The sequence below is a fragment of the Peromyscus leucopus genome, chromosome 1 (genome assembly GCF_004664715.2).
Source record: "Peromyscus leucopus breed LL Stock chromosome 1, UCI_PerLeu_2.1, whole genome shotgun sequence".
In the NCBI taxonomy this organism is placed as follows: Eukaryota; Metazoa; Chordata; class Mammalia; order Rodentia; family Cricetidae; genus Peromyscus; species Peromyscus leucopus.
Genome location: NC_051063.1, coordinates 157,216,345 through 157,229,108, shown reverse-complemented (window position 1 = coordinate 157,229,108; position 12,764 = coordinate 157,216,345). Strand labels below are relative to the sequence as shown.

At 53.2% G+C, this 12,764-nt stretch overlaps 1 protein-coding gene across 2 annotated transcripts; it reads right to left on the bottom strand.

Annotated features, from left to right (window-relative positions):
- Window positions 1–9,210: 9,210 nt before the first annotated feature.
- Kcnj11 (potassium inwardly rectifying channel subfamily J member 11) lies at window positions 9,211–12,764 on the bottom strand. 2 transcript variants are annotated; one of them, XM_028880197.2, is made up of 2 exons: window positions 12,623–12,764; window positions 9,211–11,664 (listed from the first exon to the last, which is right to left on the bottom strand). In XM_028880197.2, exon 2 carries the CDS (start codon window positions 11,646–11,648, stop codon window positions 10,737–10,739), a length of 912 nt encoding a protein of 303 aa, XP_028736030.1. In that variant the 5' UTR covers window positions 11,649–11,664; window positions 12,623–12,764; the 3' UTR covers window positions 9,211–10,736. The 2 variants fall into 2 exon arrangements, with proteins under 2 accessions (XP_028736030.1, XP_028736029.1); XM_028880196.2 differs by lacking the exon at window positions 12,623–12,764 and having other exon boundaries at window positions 9,211–12,382.

The window sequence follows — 12,764 nt, the reverse complement described above, 5'->3', positions numbered from 1 at the left end:
CCACTGTGCTTGGGGTGGTGATGGAGGAGGTGGTGGTGGTGGTGGAGGTGGAGGAGGTGGTGGTGGAGGTGGTGGAGGTGGTGGGGTGGTGGTGGTGGTGGGGTGGTGGTGGGGGGTGGGGTGGTGGTGGTGGTGGTGGTAGGTGGTGGTGGAGGTGGTGGTGGAGGTGGTGGAGGTGGTGGAGGTGGTGGTGGTGGAGGTGGTGGGTGGTGGGGGGGGGGGGGGGGGGGGGGGGGGTGGTGGTGGTGGTGGAGGTGGTGGTGGAGGTGGTGGTGGAGGTGGTGGTGGAGGTGGTGGTGGAGGTGGTGTGGAGGTGGTGGTGGTGGTGGAGGTGGTGGTGGGGTGGAGGTGGTGGTGGAGGTGGGTGGTGGTGGGGGGGGGGGGGGGGGGGGGGGGGGGGGGGGGGGGGGGGGGGGGGGGTGGTGGTGGAGGTGGTGGAGGTGGTGGAGGTGGTGGTGGTGGAGGTGGTGGAGGGGGTGGGGGGGGGGGGGGGGGGGGGGGGTGGTGGTGGTGGAGGGTGGAGGTGGTGGTGGTGGTGGAGGTGTGGAGGTGGTGGTGGTGGGGGGGGGGGGGGGGGGGGGGGGGGGGGGGGGGGGGGGGGGTGGTGGTGGTGGTGGAGGTGGTGGTGGGGGGGGGGGGGGGGGGGGTGGTGGGTGGTGGTGGTGATGGTGATGGTGGTGGTAGTGGTAAAGACTGTGTAGCAACAGAGACCACAATGACTAGCATTAGATCCCTGGGGAGAGGTGCCCAGTTGGCGTGAGTGGAGGACGAGTCTCAGTCCTTTCAGATGACTTTAGCTAGTGACATGTTGACATAAACTATCCAGCACGGCCCTTGTCTCACCGCCAAGAGGGCTGCCAAAGACCCCACTAGGTAAAGCAAGCCTTCATTGACCCAGAACTCCTGATCTCACGAAGCAGCAATGGATCCTTTCGCAAACACCCAATCCATAAAGACCCAGAAGGTAGGCGGCGTGGTTTCCTTCAGCTCTATGGGATGGAGGTGTCAGGTGGAGCGGGGCTGTCCCCATCATGCTGATCTGACTCACAGGAAACCCTAACAAACCACACACTGCTTCTGGGTTCGAAGGCATTTCATTGGCTCAGCGGGGAAGACAGATGTAGAGGTTGTTTTCTCAGTGTTCAGTCCTCTTGAACTCTGCAGGAAAACCCCAAGACACAGTGTTGGGAACCGACCGGGGGACAGCTGAGGGGAGTGCTCCCCAGATCAGTACAATGTGGATCCCAGACAGCACGAGCAATGGCCATTTATCGAGGGACCTACAGTGCCTGCTTCGGGTGGGGGACTCAGAAGTGGGGCGAAAATCCTGAGCCTCTTCCGTGACGCTTTGTCTCTTTTATCTTTTTCTTTCTCTTCCACACATAAGCAAACATGAGGGCAAACGCAAAGCTTGGGAGAATTAAACATCTATTCCTGAGAACTTGCCTTTTGCTGCATTTTATGGAATGGGGGTCACTTTAAAGCAAAAATGTATAGAAATACAAATTTGTCTGTGTTTGTTATCTGGTTTAGCCACAGAACAAGTTAGAAAATGAAGCGATTTGGCCTAAATACTGGAAACTTGACTATAACAGAATTTTATGCCTGGATTGGTTCTGCAGAGAGATGGGGACGGACCTCCAATCTTTTTCTGTTTTCTTTAATGAATCCATTCTTGTTGTTCATGGGTGTTATTTCAATCACAACATCTCTCCCTTCCCTTCCTTCCCTCTAAAGAGTCTTCAGTTCTCGGTATTCAGATTCTGATGTCACTGTGCCGAACCCCACATGGGGTGGTTTGTAGAACTTGTTATCCTCATCAAATGAATGTACAATGATTCCTCTAACTTGGTCTTTGTTTGGAATGCTCTAGTCAGTGTTTATGTGTGTTCATTGTAAATGTCTTAAAATCATGAAAATTCATATATTTGTTATAATTTCCTTTTTCTTTTTCTGGTGGTGCTGGGGATTGGGTCTCGGGCCTGTGGGCACCCAGTAAGTGGGCAACCGCTGAGCTTTAGCTCCAGCTCCTTGTCATTTTCTAAGGCAAAGGACAAGCTTGAAGACAACACAAGACTACAGTTTGCAAACCGCTAACACAACAGGCCCGAGAATTTGTCCCAGAGAAAGATTGGGTTCCCAGCATTCCCAGGGGCAGGCAGTCATGCAGCCCACTGCTTTTTCTTCCCAGGGAGTGCAGACTTGTCTGTACCTTCCAGCTACCACAGAGATTCGAGATGATGATGCCTGCCTTCCACACTACAGACTGAGGTTCATTTCTTAAACTTTATCTGATCAGCTCTTCACAGAAATGCTTATGGCTTCAGCCTTGGAGGACAGGACCCCAGGTCAATGCTGCCTCACGGGAGTTCATAGTCTCTGTCACTTGTCATTATCTGCCTTTTTCAACACCGAGGGCACAGGGTAGGTGCATGACCACAATTCAGAGAAGGGAGAGAGTGTCAGTTAATTTTCTTCACTTTGCCAGGAAGAGCTCCAGCAAGACACTAATACCACCTGTTCCTCTCCAGGGCTACCCGAGACCCACATCTCTGAGGGACAGGGCTGAGAACACAGTAAGTTCTAGGAATTAAAAAAAGTGTGGGGGGGGGTGGGCCAGCCTCACAAGGGAGTAAGTCCTGTATGGATGGGACTGTGACCCCACACATGTGCAAACTGGGAATGTGGCCTTGTGTGCAAGTGTGATTAAATGAAGGATTTCAGAACTCATCTGGAAGAGCAGCCAGTGTTCTTAACTACTGATCCATCTCTCCAGCCCCTGTACCATCATCCCTTTATCCTATCTCCATGAACGAGCACCTTGTGTGATTCTCTAAGTCGACTGTTTTGAATACTGCATCAGTAGATAGGGATGTGGTGTAGGGGTAGTAGATAATCTTATGATGGCTTGGATTCCTTTGAATATATGCCCAGGGATTGTACAGCTGGATCCTATGGTAGTTCTACTTCCAGGCTTTGTTTGCTTGTTCTGTTTTTTTTTTTTTCATACGTTTTTACAGTGCTGCATACAGATTTCTCCACTAGTGCTGCATTTTCACTCTTCTTCCTTCTTCCTTCATATTTTCCTCTCTTCCTTCCTTCCTTCCTTCCTTCCTTCCTTCTTTCCTTCCTTCCTATTTTCCTCCCGTCCCTTCTTTCTTTTTATTTCTTAAGACAGGGTGACATGTAGCCCAGACTGGCTTTAAACTTGTTCTATAGCTGAAAATTATCTGGAACTCTTGATCTGCCTCCCAAACATGAGATTATACAGTGCACTACTGTATTAGTCAGATTCTCTAGAGTAGCAGAGCTTAACAGAATGAATCTCTCTCTCCCTCCCCATATATAGGAATATATATTAATATGAATATATATATATGTATATATGAATAAATGAATGAAGGGGATTTATTAGAATGGTTTACAGGCTGTAGTCCAGCTAATCCAACAATGGCTGCCTATGAATAGATGATTCAAGAATCCAATAGTTGTTCAGTCCACGAGGCTAGATGTCTCTCTCCTGAACCTCAGATACACTGTAATCCCAAACAAGTAGGCTTTCTTGACAGTGGAAGAATGGACTTGCTACTGAGGCAAGAGCAAGTAGGCACAAAGCAAAGCTTCCTTCTTCTACGTCCTTATACAGGCTTCCAGTGGATGGTGTGGCCCAGAGTAGATGTGTGTTATTCAGCTCAAAAGATCTGAATAAAAGATGTGTCTTCTGCCGGGCGGTGGTGGGCAGCCTTTAATCCAGCACTCGGAGCAGAGCCAGCGGATCTCTGTGAGTTCGAGCAGCCTGGCTACCAAGTGAGCTCAGGAAAGGCGCAAAACTACGCAGAGAAACTGTCTCGAAAAAAAAAAAAAAAAAAAAAAAAAAAAAAAAAAAAAAAGGAAAAAAGATGTGTCTTCTCACCTCAAAGATCTGGATTAGAAGTAGATCTTTAGATGAAGCAAAAGTCCCTCACAGGTGTGCCCCTCCACTTGAGGGTTTTAGTTAATTCCAGATATGGTCAAGTTGACAACCAAGACTAGTCACCACAACTGTGAAGTCTGGTGACAGCCATTGTGATCAAGACGGGGCAAGATGTGATCTTGGTTATTTGATTTGCATTTTCCTGACAAGAACATGCTGAACATTTTCCGTATATTAGAAATTCTTAAATTACATTTATTTGTGTGTACATATCATGGCATGTGTGTGAAGGGCAGAGGGCCACTTGAAGGAGTTAGTGTTCACCTCCCACAAGATGGGTTCTAAGGACCAAACTTCAGTTGTGAGGCTTGGTGGCAGGCACCATTATCCACTGAGTCATCTCACTGACCCCATTTTTCTTATATATTGGTGATTTGTGATTTTGTTGTTGTTGTTTAGGTCTCGAGATGCAGCCTCACCCTGTAGCCCAGGCTAGCCTCAACCTCCAAATGCTAAGACTGCAGTCATGAGCCACATGCCTGTCGTGCACTCCACGTGAGAACTGGTTATTCTGCTGATTTGTGCATTATTGAAAGGAGTGCTTGTTCTTCTGGTTGTACTTTTGGGGTTCTTCATGTGTTCTGCATATTAATCCCCTGTCAGATGACTGGCTGCAAAGATTTCCCCTCATTCTGCAGCCTGTTTTCATGGTGTTGTGTAGCCGTAAGCTTCTCCAGTCCTGCCTGGCCCCGCTGTTGGGACAAATCTCTCCCAGCCATGTCCCACAGCCACTTGGTCCCCAGTAAACACACAGAAGCTTATATTATTTATAAACTGTATGGCCTATGGCTCAAACTTCTGGCTAGCTAGCTCTTTCATCTTAAATCAACCCATTCCTATTCATCTATTTGTTGCCACGTGGCCATGACGTTATCAGTCTGCTGGCATCTTGTTGCTCCTTTGGCGGTGGCTGGAGTCTTCTCCACCTCTGCCTTTCTTCTTCCTGTCTCTCTCTTGGATTTCCTGCCTGGCTATAACCTGATTCATCATAGGCCAGAGCAACTTCTTTATTAACCAATCATAGCAACACATATTCACAGCGTACAGAAAGACATCCCACAGCAGTGTTGTTACCCTGATGTGCGAAGACTTTCAGATGGACATACTCCACTTCCAGTTATTGGTGTTGCTGGCAAGGCCCTGAAGTCTCGGCAGATCGCCTTGGTCTGTGCCATTCTCTCGAGATGCTTTCCTCTAGGACTTTCAGTTTCCCACATTGAAGTCTTCTATGAATTGTGAGTTGCTTTGTGTGCAGCGTGAGAGACAGAGATGTCTCTCACATCCGTTCTTCTACGTGTGGACATCCAGTTTCCCAGGTCATTTGTTGAAGAATCTGTCTTTTCTTCTGATGTACCTGTGGTGCCTTTGTTGAGAATCAGGTACTGCGGCTGTGTGGGCTCATTTCCGGGCCCTCTGTCCTGTCCCATCTATCTAGGTATGCCAATAGCTTGCTGGCTTTTTTTAACTATGACTCTATGGTGCAATATGAAATCAGACATTACGATTCCTCCAGCATTAATCTCTTGCTCAGGATTGTTTTGGCTTTTCTGAGTCTTTAGTATTTCCATATGAGTTTCAGGGGCATTTTTTCCTTGAGGAATATTCTATAGAGCCTCTGTTAGGTTTGCTTGTTACATAGCAAAAACTGACTTACACAGTCTCTCAGGAAGCTGACTGAGAGGAATGTGACTCGAGAGGGCAAAGCTACAAGGTCCCCATTGAGGAATTCCTACCCTGGGCACTGCAGGCAGCTGACATCCTTCCTTCCGAGGAGCTTCAGGCCAGGGCAGCATTTCAGCTCATGTGATCCTCCTGAATAGCCCCACCTGAATACAGCAGGTGTCTCTCTCCAAGTGTTACCGTAGCTCGAGGCTCTCCCCACTCAATCTCTCCTAGTTCCTTCCTCCTCCGTTGGCCAGCCTGTGCTGTGAGCTGAAGGCCTCCCCTCCTGCTTGTCCTCCTCTGTGTCTTCCAGAGAAGCACCCCTGAAGCGCTTGTACTTCCGACCCCATCTCGATAGCTGCTTTGCCCAGGGCCCAAAGCCATACAGCAGAACTCCATGGAAAGAACTCCATGGCTCAGTCCTGACTACCTCAAGATGGACAGTGGTAGTTTTTACCTGGAGAGGGCGGAGAAGAGTTTTTCAACTGATTGCAAATCGGTCTCTGGATGGCTTCTCCTGAGGTCATGGGGGCACACTGTAGAGGAAGAACTTGGATGATTTTCATGCTATCCCCCAAGACAGATGGGAAACTAAGGTTATGGCAGAAAGTGAACCCAAAACAAACTGGCCTGCAAGTGTATGGCAGACGTTTGGTTCTCTCTTAGTTACCATGAAATACCTCACCTCCTCTCCGAGTTACAACGCCATCTGACCAGAGCTGGGATTGGCCAATTGGAAATAAAGAGCAGGCAGGTAGAGCTATCTGGATTCTGGTTGGCTTTGGCTGCAGGACGATGGTCTGGGAGGAATTTGAGACATGCTCACACTGTAGCAAATGAGATGGCTTCATGATGGGGAGGCTCAGAGCTAACACAAGAGAGTTTCCTTGAGCCAAAAGTGGAAGAGATGCTGATGTTGACCTGTACAGTCTGCTCCTCAAGTGGGTCATGGGGGTGGATATGCATGGTCTCTGTGAGGCGCTGGGTCAGGCTGCACTTCCAAGGAAAAGGGTTATGGGGGGGTTATTAATGCCATAGACAGACAGACAGGCTGATTAGGAGTGCGAAGAGACAGAGCGGGGTTCCTCTTATTTCTGAGAAAGGAACAAGGTCCCATGTCACGTAAGTAGACCATAGGATGTAGTTGCAGGCTGATTGTCCCTGGCTGCTGTATGTCTTTTGCATGGGATGGTCACCTGCAACCCTCAGCTTCTGGGGGGACCCAGCACACTTTTGAGGGAGTCAGAACTAAGGCATCGAAGTGGATGGCTTGTCTAATTTCTGCAGCAGTGAGGACCACAGAGGCACAAAGCTACTGAGGCGGGGAGCCTGAAATGGGCAGGGCCTGAGCAGGGCCTGACCTGGGATCCAACATTCAGTTCACTGCCACCAGGACCTAGGAAGAATCAAGGTGAGGTCACACCTGGACTCAGGTAGCCATGAGTCAGGAAGTGACTCATGTTACTTCAGAACTGGCCCTCCAAGACTGGGAGGAGAATGGAGGGCATGCTGTGCCCCGGATAGAGAGGCTGCCAGTCTCAATTCCTCTCCTGGTCCTCTGCTCTCCACTGTTCCACCTCTCACATTCCTTTGGAGCAGGAATAGAACTCTGGTTCTTCAGACCTGCAGGAGTCTGGGGACGTGGAGACACGGCTAATGTGCAGAATTCACGTCTTCTTTCTCAGTCACCAGCATGCATGGGTAAAACCAACTGTAAGATACTGTGGCCCTGGAAATCTGGGGACACTGAGACCTGTGGGGAGCCACGGACGCGTCCCCCTGGTGGCAGCAAGCTCCTCAGGAAGATGTCAAGAAGGAACCCAAGAGAAGGACAAACCTGGGAAGAGGCCACCTGTGGGGGGGAGAGTGGGCCCTGTGTAAGCCTGGGTGTCATCTCAGAAGGGACACCGCTGGAGATGTCAATCGCCAGTGTCAGGCCTGGATGGGTTTCCAGTATACTTTGCCAGTTCATTTTCAGACAAACAGTCCCCAAGAGGAAGAGAGCAGCCTGGCTTCCCTCGCCTGCGCAACCGAGACTTGATGCTCTGGACATGTGACCCACTTGATGAGCTGGGGACCGAGCGGTGGTATGTGTGCCTCCCTAGGCTGCACTATCACCGCTTGGCTTGGCACACAGTAGACCCAAAGGCAGAGGAGATAGAGGGTCTCCATGCAAGCGGATCAAAGGCCAGTGAGGTCCCTGTGATGGCATGGGTAGTTTGGACATAATCGAGACTGTCGCTTAACAGAGTGGTCCTGCTGCCACTTTCAAATCTGGGAGCTTCCCTGAGCACATTTTCTGTCTAATTCTTGAAGTCTGGCTATGTCTTCAAGACTTGAATTTTCTAGTTCCTCTCTGAGCCAATTTGTTTGTCTGGTTTTGTTTTGTTTTTCAAGACAGGGTTTCTCTGTGTAGTTTTGATTCCTATTCTGGATCTCTCTCTGTAGACCAGGCTGGTCTCGAACTCACAGAGATCCGCCTGGCTCTGCCTTCCGAGTGTGGGGATTAAAGGCGTGTGCCACCACCGCTAAATTTTAAGGTTTGGACTCTCAGAGTGGAAGTCAGAGGACCAGCCGCTCTTGTAGATCTTCTCTGTGGTCAGCAGGTGGCACCATAGCCCCATTCCTACGGGCTTCAGGCTATCACCGGCGGCTTACCGGGGAGTTGGGAGGAAGGTTATTAGGATGGGACTCCCCCGACCGACCAGACACTTGCTACTCAGCAGATTTTATAAGTGACTCTAGCTCCTCCCCGTGGCCTTCAGGATAGCTAAACTGAGTCCCAGAAGGAACACTGCCCCTGGCTCGTTGCCCCCAGCCCTAAGGAGATTCTGAGGGTTTTTCTTTCTTTTTCTTTTTAAACCTTTACTCCCTCTCTAAATTGGAAACACCAGTTCTGCTAAGAGGAAGTCAGCACTGCGGTCTGTGTGTGAATGGAGGAGGGTAAGGAGAGGGTGGTTTAGAGGTCAGATCCCTGCCTTCGGAGCCTCCTGAGGCAGGCCCTCCCTGACCTGGGGGCAGCCATCTTTAATATCACTGTAACTGTAGCCCTGTTTGTGGTCCTGTGCACAGATCATCCATCCACCATTCATTCTTTCCCGGAGCAGCCACTCAGTCCCAGATGCTGACTTGGCACTGACCTCGAGGAGACACGAACTTAGGGATGGGGAGGCAGACCCTTAAACACAGGCCAAGAAGATGGCCCATGCATCAAGCAGAGAAGGCATCTCTCTCCAGGGATGGCCAAGGAGAACCACTGGCCTGGGGTTTTATGGATATCAGAAGAGGAGGCCACCCCTGATGAGGAGATAGGGAGCTAAAAAATACTGCACACAGTAGTGAATGATCACAACCCTTCTCAGGCCACATGGGTGGCTGTGGGGTAGGTGACCAGCAGGTGGACTGTACTGAGGTGGGCAGAGACAAGGAGACCAGTCCCACAGTCCAGGTGTGAGCTGGGAGAGGCGCCATGCAGGGAGTGAGACCAGGCAGAGACACGCACTGTCCAGAGGCAGTGGAAAAGCACCTTTTTTGTCTTACAGTAGGTTTAGTGAGTTTTCCCGTCGAGTGGTGAGTTCAGCAGCAATCACAACAGTTAACATTTATTGAGTACTTGTTATAGACCAGGCACTTCTGAAGCATGTTACATGTGCTTTCACCTGCTCCCGAGTCAACTCAATGAGGTAGGGCCTAGTAACATGGAGGAGACAACTGAGTCACAGAGCCGTACGCCTGGAGCCAGGATTTGAGCCAAACAATACCCTAGTTAGAGCCCACGACCTCCCTGCCCCTCCCCATGGGTACCACGGCCTTATAGCAGAGTCTCAGGAGGGAGGCCAGGCCCTCGCCTATGATGTCTGCTGGAGGTCAAATGGCTGAGATGGCCAGACAGACCGAGAGTTAGTTGGTGGGGGGAAAAACCTGAGGGGGAAGGATGGAGTCCTCCTGAGGTGAGGGGAGAAGAGCCAGCGTGCCTGTCCTCCCTGCCAGGGCTACGTCAGGTGGCAGATGCTGGCAGTGACCTGTTTTTTCCAGCATCCTGCCCACTGCCTCCCCACAAGAAAAGCCCAGAGTTCAGGTCACATTCGGGAGGCTTTATTGACAACGGGGCAGTGGAGTTCTGGGCCAGGACATACGGCACTGCTCTGAGAATCCAGGCTCACGTCAAGCCCAGGGGCCTCTGCCTCGGGGACCTCTCTTCCCTCATCACTGAACTTTCCAGTATTTCTTTTTCTAGCAACTGAGACAAGCCATCCCTACCCACCAACATCCTCCAGACAAAGTGACTCACAGCTACCCATGGGGAGCCAGGAGCAGAGTTTTGCCTGAGGTGCGTTTTGTATGGCAGGCACAGGCCCCTTCTCAGCCTCTCAACCAGGCACCCCAGTGTTTGCCCAGCACCCCAATTCCCAGCCTCCCATGGTGGAGACAAAATGAGGCAGAAGGCTGGAGTCGAGGCTGAAGGACAGGGACACCTCGTGTCCCCCGTCATTTTTCTCCAGCTTTGCCCCCTTCTGGCACAAGTCTGCCCTGTGGAGGGGAGCCTAGCAAACATATCCGCCCTGTCTGTGTGGCCCCCCGGCTCCCATGCTCTAACACCGACCTCCTCCCCTGACTGGCAGGATTCTTCAGCTATCACTTTGACAAAGCATGAACAGAGCTGGAGGCTGGCCCGGTATTTCTTAGTGGCTCCAGAAACAGCAGTAGACGCCCAACTCGGGGGTTGCTTTTCCCCCGGTTACCTGCCTGCTGTGGCAGGGGGGGATCACGAAGGCCCAAGACTAGCTTTGGGAGCCCTCAACCTTCTCTAGCCTCCCCAGCAGTGGGCAAAGAGACAGGGGAAAGCCGGTCCTGAGCCGGGCCTGGGAGGAGCAGGAACAAAAATAACCCGGTACAGGCTCCTGCTGGGACCAGAAATAGCATGGTGACAAGCGCCTTGTAACACCCCAGGCACACAGCAGCAGGGAGGTTGAGCCAGGAGGGTCTCGTCTCACACCAGACCCTCACCTGGCCGAGGGGCTGGCACCCCATCCACTCTACATACCATACTTTACTCTCCATGTGCTCACCTAAGTGAGTAGGGGCCTGAGGGGCCGCAAACTCAGGGCAGGGAATCCGGAGAGATGCTAAACTTGGGCTTGGCCTTCGCCACAGCCACACTGCGCTTGCGCAGGGGCCCTCGCGCAGAGGCGAGGGTCAGGGCATCCAGCAGGCTGCGGTCCTCATCAAGCTGGCGAGCTGTACAGAGTGGGGTGGGCACTTTAACGGTGTTACCAAATTTGGAGTAGTCCACGGAATAGCGGCCGTCCTCCTCGGCCACAATGGGCACGAAGCGTTGCCCCCATAGAATCTCGTCAGCTAGGTAGGAGGTGCGGGCCTGGGTGGTAATGCCCGTGGTTTCTACCACGCCTTCCAGGATGACAATGATCTCCAGGTCTTGGTGGTGGTGCAGGTCACTAGGAGCCAGGTCGTAGAGAGGGCTGTTGGAGTCGATGACGTGGTAGATGATGAGCGGGGCCACCAGGAAGATGCTGTTACCACCCACGCCATTCTCCATGGGGATGTCCACCTGGTGGAGAGGCACGACCTCACCCTCGGGGCTGGTGGTCTTGCGCACCACCTGCATGTGGATGGTGGCGCTGATGATCATGCTCTTTCGGAGGTCCCCCACGCGAAGCATGAAGCAGAGGCGGCCATGGCGCAGGGTGATCACAGCATGCTTGCTGAAGATCAGGGTTTCTGCCCTCCGATGGGCCTGGGCTGTCTTCATGAAGATGCAGCCCAGCATGATGGCGTTGATCATTAGCCCTACGATATTCTGCACGATGAGAATAAGGATGGCCAGGGGACATTCTTCCGTCACCATGCGCCCACCGAAACCAATGGTCACCTGAACCTCGATGGAGAAGAGGAAGGCGGATGAAAAGGAGTGGATGCTCGTGACGCAGGGCACAGCGGTGCCCTCTCCGGGGGCCAGGTCACCGTGGGAGAAGGCGATGAGCCACCAGACCATGGCGAACAGCAGCCAGCTGCACAGGAAGGACATGGTGAAGATGAGCAGCGTGTGGGGCCACTTGAGGTCCACCAGCGTGGTGAACACATCCTGCAGGAAGCGGCCCTGCTCTCGAATGTTCTTGTGGGCGACGTTGCAGTTGCCTTTCTTGGACACGAAGCGGGCCCTCCTCTCCCGAGCACGGTACCTGGGCTCTGTAGGGTCCTCTGCCAGCCGGGTCAGCACATATTCCTCAGGGATAATGCCCTTTCGGGACAGCATGGCTCCGTTGGCCCCAGGAAGGGGCTTCTCCCATGGGGGGCACTGCGCTGACTTGGCCTACGGCCTCTCTGTGGGACCCCCCCTCTTAGAGCTCTCTCCGCGGGCTACCCTAAACTTGGACCAACCTTCTCCTGATTTGCCCCCTGCCGGATCCTGCTTCTCCTTGACACGAGCCTCAGAAGCCGGCTCCACCTGCTCAATGCTTACTGAGCCCCCAACCCAGCCTGCGCTCTACCTGTCCCTGGGTCCCGGCTCAGCTGTCTACCTCCACCCCTGGACCTCCTCTCAACTCCCTTCCCCTGGCCCAGCCTTTCTTCTCAAACCACCTCAGAACTTATCACCTCCGGGTCTTCCAGCTCACCAGCCCTCACCCGATCCCCGCTGTTCTCCGGCCTCACCCACTCTGCCCGCCTGTCCCCTCCAAGCCCCAGCTTCACTTCTTGACCCAGTCTCCCCTCCAGGTGTGTCCCGGATCTCCCCCCCCCCCCCCCCCTAGCGCCCCCGCCGCTCCCGGATGCTTCTCCAGCTCTCGTCCTCTCTGTCTCCTTGGGATCCCGCGCCCTTCGAGTCACCCCGCAACCGGCTGCGCTGGGGATCCCCTCGCCCCCCGCCGCCCAGGCCCCGCTGGCTCCGTGTCGCGGCCTCCCTGCTGCCCTGCCGCCCGCCCCGCGGTCCCCGCCGCTCCGTCCCCGCCCCGCCTGTCGCCGCCGCACCTGCTCCTGCTGCTCAAGCCGCGGCCACCTCCCTGCCCCCTCCCACTCCGGTGCTCACTCCCGGCCGGCTTCCCGGGCGTGTGTCTGTGTGTGCCACGGTCCTCGGGCGCCGACCCGTGCGCGGTGGGGGTGGGAGGCTGCG

Excerpts from the sequence above, each read along its gene's own strand:
- Kcnj11 (XM_028880196.2), bottom strand. The coding sequence starts at position 11,909 with ATGCTGTCCCGAAAGGGCATTATCCCTGAGGAATATGTGCTGACCCGG.